Source organism: Pygoscelis adeliae, unplaced genomic scaffold (genome assembly GCF_000699105.1).
Source record: "Pygoscelis adeliae isolate BGI_AS28 unplaced genomic scaffold, ASM69910v1 Scaffold93, whole genome shotgun sequence".
Classification (NCBI taxonomy): Eukaryota; Metazoa; Chordata; class Aves; order Sphenisciformes; family Spheniscidae; genus Pygoscelis; species Pygoscelis adeliae.
Genome location: NW_008824469.1, coordinates 1,301,836 through 1,309,861, shown reverse-complemented (window position 1 = coordinate 1,309,861; position 8,026 = coordinate 1,301,836). Strand labels below are relative to the sequence as shown.

The 8,026-nt window shown below is 56.4% G+C and overlaps 1 protein-coding gene across 1 annotated transcript in view; it reads right to left on the bottom strand.

Moving 5' to 3' along the window:
- Positions 1 to 243: 243 nt before the first annotated feature.
- The window catches only part of LRRC43 (leucine rich repeat containing 43), an 8,998-nt gene continuing 1,215 nt past the window's right edge, over positions 244 to 8,026 (bottom strand). The window contains exons 2-13 of the mRNA XM_009321231.1: positions 7,717 to 7,938; positions 7,351 to 7,626; positions 6,961 to 7,071; positions 6,683 to 6,822; positions 5,858 to 6,096; positions 4,923 to 5,101; positions 4,402 to 4,525; positions 4,043 to 4,182; positions 3,792 to 3,881; positions 3,287 to 3,502; positions 2,674 to 2,761; positions 244 to 404 (exon numbers count right to left, since the gene is read on the bottom strand). Of these exons, the coding sequence (XP_009319506.1) occupies positions 244 to 404; positions 2,674 to 2,761; positions 3,287 to 3,502; positions 3,792 to 3,881; positions 4,043 to 4,182; positions 4,402 to 4,525; positions 4,923 to 5,101; positions 5,858 to 6,096; positions 6,683 to 6,822; positions 6,961 to 7,071; positions 7,351 to 7,626; positions 7,717 to 7,938 (1,986 nt within the window). The remainder of the gene's footprint in view (positions 405 to 2,673; positions 2,762 to 3,286; positions 3,503 to 3,791; positions 3,882 to 4,042; positions 4,183 to 4,401; positions 4,526 to 4,922; positions 5,102 to 5,857; positions 6,097 to 6,682; positions 6,823 to 6,960; positions 7,072 to 7,350; positions 7,627 to 7,716; positions 7,939 to 8,026) is intronic.

Sequence of the window (8,026 nt, the reverse complement as noted above, 5' to 3'; positions counted from 1 at the left end):
TTGCACCCTGCACGGCGCACAGCCCGCCCTGCACCACGCGCGCGAGCACCGCAGGCTGCGGAGCCCACCCTGCACACCGCACCACCAGCCCCTGCACGCTGCAGCGCCTGCAGAAGCTCGGCAGCAGCCCCGGGCAACCACGAGCCCCGTGGCAAGTCCCGGCCCTGGCGATTCAGCTGAACCAGCATCGACGCGGCGTCCACGTGGGTTTTATTTCCCGCTCACTCTTCTGCTACTGGCGCATTACTGAGCCTTCCCCACTGCCACGGCCACGCTCTCCTGGCTCTGGGTGCCGGCTGCCGAGGGCCACTGAAGCAGCTGCATCTGGAATTGAACCGTCAGTGGCACCGGCTGGAGCCCTCGACCCTCCTCCAGTTCAGCAGAGTCTTTGTTTTTTCTTTTTCCTGTGGAAAGAAGTAAATCTGTCACTGTCTTGACAGAGTAAATCACCCTAAAACCAGTAGTGCTCAGGGGGGGAATCCCCACCGCGTTAGCACTGACTTCGGGCCTTGAGGGAAAATCTATTTGAATATGACTTTGGGTAAGAAGCCCCAAAAGCATCTTTAAGCAGGCAATCGGTCTGGGTGCAACTTTGCTTTTTTTTTTGTTAAACTCCTCTATAATTCCTAGGAAAAAAGAAAGGTGCAGAAAGAAATAATTTCAAGGATCCTGGAAAATCAAGTGTGGGATAAAATGAGACCTACGTGAGACTACTTCCGAAGACATCCTTCAGCGTCTGGGCAAATTGTTTGCTCAAGACAAAGCTTGCTGCCTTTCCTCTTTGAGCCGTCTGGAAGGGATCCCAATTCCTCTGAGAGGACTTATTATTTGTGTGCATTTGCCGACTGAGGGATGCAAATCAGCCTCAGCTCCCAGCTGTGAGAGTGCTGGTCCCTACGCAGCCTCGCTGGATGCACGGCTGCAGCGGAGCAAGGGCTGGGAGCCGTCCCCCGTGCCTCGGAGCATGGCCGCTGCCGCAGCTCCACCTGGTACCCAGGTGACGAGCAAGTGCCAAACGACCACGGTGCGATTTGGTGACTCATGGAGCAGCCAGGGCTTGCAGACACTGCGTGTGGCGACACTTGAGCAGCCCACCTGCCTCCCCGGCCGTGTTTGCCACCCCGACTGCAACCGGGGTGTACTTGTGAGTCGTGAGTCACGGTGGCGTGCACGGCCGTGGGACACGGCCGGCACTGGGTGTAGCAAGTTGTGGGGGCAGCTGATTTTTAGGCACTATCTTTTTGAAATATGCACTCAGCGGCCTTGCTGTGCAGCTGGTCAGCCTCCACCTGCACAGGCATAAGGGGACACCAAATTAAGCATGAGTCTCTAATCTCTCTGGGTTTCCTGCATCAGCAGCGGCTTTCTGTGCACCCAACACCACCTCCAGCCACACAACCCCCTGCAGAAAGGTTTCATTCTCGCTCAAGCTGAAGGGAAGACCTCCTTGCATGCACACTGACCACAGGCACTGGGGTGGAAAGGAAATAAAAAACATCACTGCTAAACTTCAGTTGTTTGACAGCAGCTCCCTGCTTCAGCAGCAGTCTGAGCATATACTGCAAATACACATCTTCTTGTGGGGAACAATAATTCAAGGAGTTTTTTCTTCTTTTCAGGTAGCTGGGAAGGCCATCAGGCTTCCTCGAGCGCAGACACAGCCTAGGACTGCAGGGCTCCGAGATCCTCCCCGAAGATGGGGACAGGGCACAGAAAAGCATCCTGGCGCTCTTGGGGAAGGGGGTTAATTGCTCTCTTAAATTAGTGACTATATCTGGTGCCAGAGTGAGGACACGAGGCTCCTTTGGTAGCTCCAAGCGGCGCTGCGGAGGTCTGGCCCGCTCCATGCTCTCCTCGACTCATAAGCAGGTTTTCAGCATTGCCCCGCCACCCCTTCCCTCCCCCACTTCCTCCTGCTCTTGCATTACCCCTCCGATGTGCTGGAACTGCTCTTTTTGTAGTCAAAACAAGATTGCTGGAATAATAATCTGCAAGAGGCAGGGCAAGGTTTGTCTCCAGCAGTTTAAGCAACGCTGCTGGCTGAGCAGACCGTGAGCTCTGGCACTGGGGAGGCAGGGGACACCCGTCACGGGTCAGGGTGGTCTCCTCATGGGTGACTGCAAACTGGGGTCTGTTCCTGGCCCCACCATGGGCTGGCTGGGGCACCTGGGGCTCTCTGTGCGTCTCATCTCTAAACCAGAAAGAACAATAATCACCTCTACAAAGTGCCTTGAGATCCGAGTTGGAAATGGATGAGGACCTTATTATGCACCCCAGACAGCACTCCCCCCAGCTGCCTGCGCTGGTCCATGCCACCGGCCACATTTGGCAACCGACACAATGGGCAGCACATCTCTCACCCAAAAATCTGCTTTGCCCTTCTCCCCTGGCACACAGAGCTGGTAGGTGTGTGTCGCTCCCAGGACAGCCAGCAGCCCACCCTCGGTGCTTGTTCAGACACTGATTCAACAAGGTGTCTGGGCGTGAGTCTAACCCTACAGCCCCCGCAGTCAATGGATGTATTCACAGCCCGAAGCTCAGGATGTGAGTAGGCGCCCTGCTTGGCAGAGCTGGCAGGGTGGCGGGGACCTGCGGCTGCCTCCCAGCTGGTCACCACTGGTGTTTGCTCTCGCACACGCCACCCTCCGCCCAGCCAGCTCCAGTCTCCGTCACCTTTGGCAGACGCCGTGGTTTTCTGGCTGGCCTGACTTTCTCTCTCTGCTTTTGGTTTTTTGCTCTTGTCTTTGCCTTTTTTCCTGTCCTGCGGAGAAAGATGTTTCCATAGTTAGGCTGTGTTGAAATTCACTGCCCGCATTCAGTCTTGTGACAGCCATCGCCCTCTGGGTTCTGTCGCCGGGATTTAAAGGGCAAAGAAAAGGGGTGAGGGGAGGAGCACAGTGGTGGAGCTGCTTGGAGAAGAGAATCCAGGAAATAGAAAGTGTCAGTGCAGCCAGTGCGTGTTGCCGGGCCGAGAGAGAGAGAGCATCAGAGGAAGCACAAGTGGTTGCTTTCACATTCTCAGATGGAAAAATAAACTCATCTATTTTCTTAATCTTGGCCTATAAAAAGTAGCAGTACTCATTGCTAAAATCAACATTAAATAATGATACCAGCAGTGATGGATGGTGCTCAGGCAGGATTATTTCAGCCCCATTTTATGGTGAGGAGAACTGAGGGATGGTCGGGAGGGATTCCTGGGCTAGCTGGAGGGCAGGACATGCTGAACTGCAGCCTGCAGCGCTGCCCGTCCCTGGCAGCCCTGCATCACTGCCCTGCCCCAGGACACACTCCTTACCTTCTCCTCCAGACTTGGTGGCTGCAGCGGCTGCTCAGTGATCAGGATCCCAAAGTCACACACAGTTGCCACCAGGTTCTCGGTGGCTAGCAGGGTCTCCAGGGTCACCCTCCTGGTGCCCAGGGTCCTCCGAACAGGAGGGTCGCTGCGGAGTTCACGTGGCTTTTCCTTCTTCTTCTTTTTCTGCTTGTCCCTGGGCACAGGAACCTGCAGGGCACCAGCACAGGGGCAAGCCTCAGCAGAGGGTTGGGGTCCCTTTATCAGACAGCAAGCAACCCTGACCCAGCCCCTTGCCCACCACTGCATCCAGACCGAGATGCGTGTAAAACCACTGCTGCCTGCCTCCCATAGCAAGGGGGGACTTTGGCGAGAGGTTTGGGATGGAGGGGAGATTCTCTGACACACCAAACTGGCCCAGGAGAAGGCCCCTCGTTCCCCCATCATTATTTTTGCAGCTCAGCTGGTGTTTGGACATCATTCTCTCCCAGCATCCTACCTTGGCATCGTCCTTCTGCAGCCCCCGTCTTGCCTTGCCTTTCGTGCCTGCATTTTCTTCTGGATCAGCATCGACAGGCCATGAGAGCACCTGCCCAGAGAGAGGAGGTGGTGCTGCAGGGGCTGGGACGCCCGAGGACCCTGGTCCAGGGTCATTGCCATCTCGGGCTGCCTCCCAGAGGGAACACAATACAGAGCTGCGGGCCTCCCAGCAGCTCTTTCCCCTTTCATCCAGCTCTGCCACACACTCACCTTCTCCTCCATGACCGAGATGATTGTTCCAGACGCCAGGTAGGACTTCAGCCCCACTAAGTTCTTGGCAGTGTGCTCCTTCCTGTAGCTGCAGTTGATGGTGTCTGCCCAGGGCTTTCCAGGAGTGACAAAAATCTTTTCTGTGCAGGGACACAAAAAAGCTCTGAGGAGAGACCTCTCCTTCCCGAGGACAGGAAGGACCCCCAGGACATGAGCAGTGCCAATTCATTATCCATCGGTCTCAGTAACAGCCCAGCTGCAGCTGGTGCTGCGAGGGATGTCCCGATGCCACCACATGCCAGGAAGAGCCATAAACCTGCCCTGAGCAGTGGGGCAGGGGATTTATAATTCCTCATTACCAGAGTGGGCCTTGGGGTCCTCCATGGCTGTGGGCTCCTGCTGGCCCTTTGTTTCCTTTGTGTCCCCAGCAGAGCTGTCCACATCCAGGGTGGCCACCACAGGATGCTGATGGATTTTTGTTACCTGGAACAGAGAGGGATCTCTTGGCAGGGCACGTCTGGTTGTGTTTGCATCAGGACCAGGGGGCAGAGCTGCCTCCGAAATCCCATTCCCCAGCCCACCCTCATCATGGGAAGAAGGGGCACCAGTGCCAGGGAATGGGTCTGCCGAAGTCAGCGGGAGGGGGGAGCTGTGAATGCACTCCCACATGCAGAGCAGCGCTGGGCTTCCCGAGAGTGACAGGGAATGTGGCCAGAGGGAACTTGTCCTGCCAGATGTGGCCATGCCACATGTCCCCAGTACTGCTGCTGCCTGCATCAGGTCCATTACGAATGGTCTCGCTCAGCAGCCTGGAGGTGAAGTCCCCCTTGCTGTGGCCTGACACTGCCTGTTGCTTTCAAGATCTCAATTAAGCACAAACCTCAGTGCTGCTACCGTCCTCGATCTCCTCTCCCTCCGCAAACTTGTACATCACACAGTAGCTGTAGGTGATCACCGGAGCCTCGGAGCCAACCTCCAGCGGCTGACGAGCGCTGGGATCAGGGACTCCCTTGATTTCCCCAATGCTCACAACCACTCGTGCTTCGCTTCTGATCAGCTCTAAAAGGCAGACAATCTTGCTATGAAGCTGCAGCGTGCTCCTTCCAGAGCGAGGAAGGCACAGAGCAAGCGGAAGCCTCCAAGATGCCATGTCCTACCACCTGGCATCCCCCCCTTCCACCCTGTGCTAACGCTGTGACAAGCCACTGCCACATGGGGTCACTCCAAAGCCACGCAAACGTCTCCTGGCTTGGTTGCTTTGCCTCCCTGGTTAACATTTTAGATTTCAAACAGCACATCCAGCACATAAACTCATTGAGTAGGGGCCATCAAGAGGGGCTTCCCAGCCCCCTGCTCTCGTCCCAGTTGGGGATGTGTCACGCTGCAGAGGTGGCACTGCTTCGTGCTGACAGTGCAAGCACCCATGTGAGCATCTTCCCCAGTGGAGATGTTCCTCTTTCAGAAGCTCAAGAGGGAAACGCATGGTCTGAAACCAGACGGTGTCTAGGAAGCAAAGATGGGGGCAGGCCATGACACCGAGGCAGTGCTAGGATTAGGTTGTTCTTGCAATCTTTGGACCTGACTGAGGCTAAAACTACCTCGATTGTAATTACACTGCTGCAAGGTCCTCTGCCTGTCTCCCCACTTGTACTAGTGAGGTAAAAAGGCACAGAGAAAGATCTCCATTTGAAGAGAGGCAAGAAGGAAGTCAATACTGGATCCGGAGTTTGCCCTGAGGAGTCCTAGCTCAACCACAATTAAACCACCTCCCGAATCATGGGGTCAGCATGGACAGATTCAAAGGCAAAGGCTCACCTGGCTGCCTCGCCAAACCGTGGAACTGGTGCCTCTCATCAGGCCCTATGTGGATGTCATCGAGGATGGAGAGCTTGGGCAGGCTGTCCACAAGGAAGCCTCTGTAAGTGGGAATGAGAACCAGTGGGTTCCCTTGGAGCACCAGGATGCGGAGCTTCTGCAGACTGGACAGTTGGGAGACCAGCCCCAGCAGATCCGTGAAGTTGTTAAAGCTCAGGTCAAGGGAGACAAGATTTGGCCTAAGGAGAGAACCCAGAGAAGAAGGTTAGGCAAACAGCATCCTTCTGAGGATAGAGAGCTACTGCCCTGGGTCAAAAAAAGAAACAAAAATGTGTTTCCCTAGCACAAACTAGGTCAAACTGGGGAATCCAATGGTACAATCTCAAGAGGCCAATTCCAAATTCCTGAGCCATATGGTCCATTGCCAGTCTGCCCCACAACTCAAAACCATGTTCCTTTAGCATCCATTAACCATCCCACTGCATCATTTGGTGACACAGCCTAAGCTTTAGATCCTTCCCAGGGCAGGCTCCCAGCAGGGGCTTTGGGAAGGGCATGGAGAGGAAGGGACAGGGTGTCAAGGCAGTTCCCCAGATGATCTCCCCATTCCACACCTTGGCCACAGATCAAGACACCCTCTAAGCATGAGACAGAAGACAGCGAACAGAGACAGCGCGCTCTGCACCAGCATTGGACACAGAGCAAAGAAACAACTCTGCTGAAGGGCTGTAATTTGTTAACATGGGCCACCTTGATGGCTTGAGGTCATCTGTTCATATCTGCCCACCTCCCTTTCAGGAGCCCACATTCAGCCTGTGGCGTTACCAGAAGTCTGCGGTGAGGTACTTGTCCTGCAAAGGGCCACACAGCCTGTTGTATCCCAGCCCCAAGTGCTGCAGCTCTGGAGGAGGCTGAGTGCATAGGCCCTGCAGATCAGCCACAGCGTTGCAGCAGAGCTCCAGGACCTGCCTGGGACAGAGGGAACAACAAACACCCTTTGCAATGAGCCATTGCTGCCACTCCTTCGACTTGCTTGGCTCGTACTGCGTTCCCAGATGGGACCTCCTTCCCCGTCCTGCCGTTGCAAGGCACTGCTCGCTCACCTTCAGCGTCCGGGGCAAGTTGGCCGAGGTTATGCTGCTGATCTGGTTGGCACTGAGGATGAGCTCCTCCAGCTGTTGTAACTGTAACAGACCGTCGTCGACCTCCTCCACCTGCAAAGAGATAGGTTTGGCCAACGTGCCCCTGAGCCACCTTGTGGCCAAGGTGATATGGACATGTAGCGTTGATCCATGTGACATACATGTAACACAGATCAGTGCAACACACTGGGTGAGGGAGCCAGCAGCTCTACCCCAGCTACAATAGTGGCATCTGGGAAGACCCTGGGATGGGGAAGGTATCCTTTTCCCAGAATGTTTTCCCTCCCAACAGGAAGACGTGGTTTCCTGGCCTGGAGGTGGGTGCACCAGTGCACCAGAAGCTGCACTTACTCCCTTGCCAACGATCCGCAGGGACCTGAGGACCTGGAAGATGCGGGAGCCATGGACGAGCTCGGGTGCCAGCACAGCCATTTCCCGCAGGTGCTGGTCCTGGGGGCTGCAGTCCGGTGGCAGGGCCCAGGGGCTGTGCCAGTCGCTCAGCAGCTCCATCAGTGCCTCAGGGCTCTCGTCACCCAGTGGCATGGCCTCCTCCTGCCCGGCTGGGTCTGCCCCCAGCCCTGGCTGGCCTTCACGGGGTCTCGTGCATGCATCGAAGCGGGATTTATTCTGCAGAGAGGGAGAGGGGAGAGGCAGTGACAGCCCTGCAGACCGCAGACCCCCTGCCACATCCCATGGCTGTGCCCCCTGGCGCCCTACCCAGCTGCCAAGGCCACAGGGGAAGTCCTGCAGAGCCAGGTGCCGCAGGTGCTCCCAAAAAGCAGCCGAGACGCTGCAGCGTCCAGGTGCTGCCATCCAGCCCCAGCCCGGCAGGGAATTCCCTGGCTGGGAGGCACGCGTCCCCGTTGCTAGGAGATGGCGGGGACGCGGACACCCTGGGGACCGGGGACCAAGCCCTGCAAGCCAGGCCGCGGAGCGAGCCTGGGACGGCACCAAGCTCCCCAGACTGGGAATAAATCCCTGGTTTTCTGGATCTCCCCAGCCCAGGCTCTGGGGGCTGCTTCCCAGC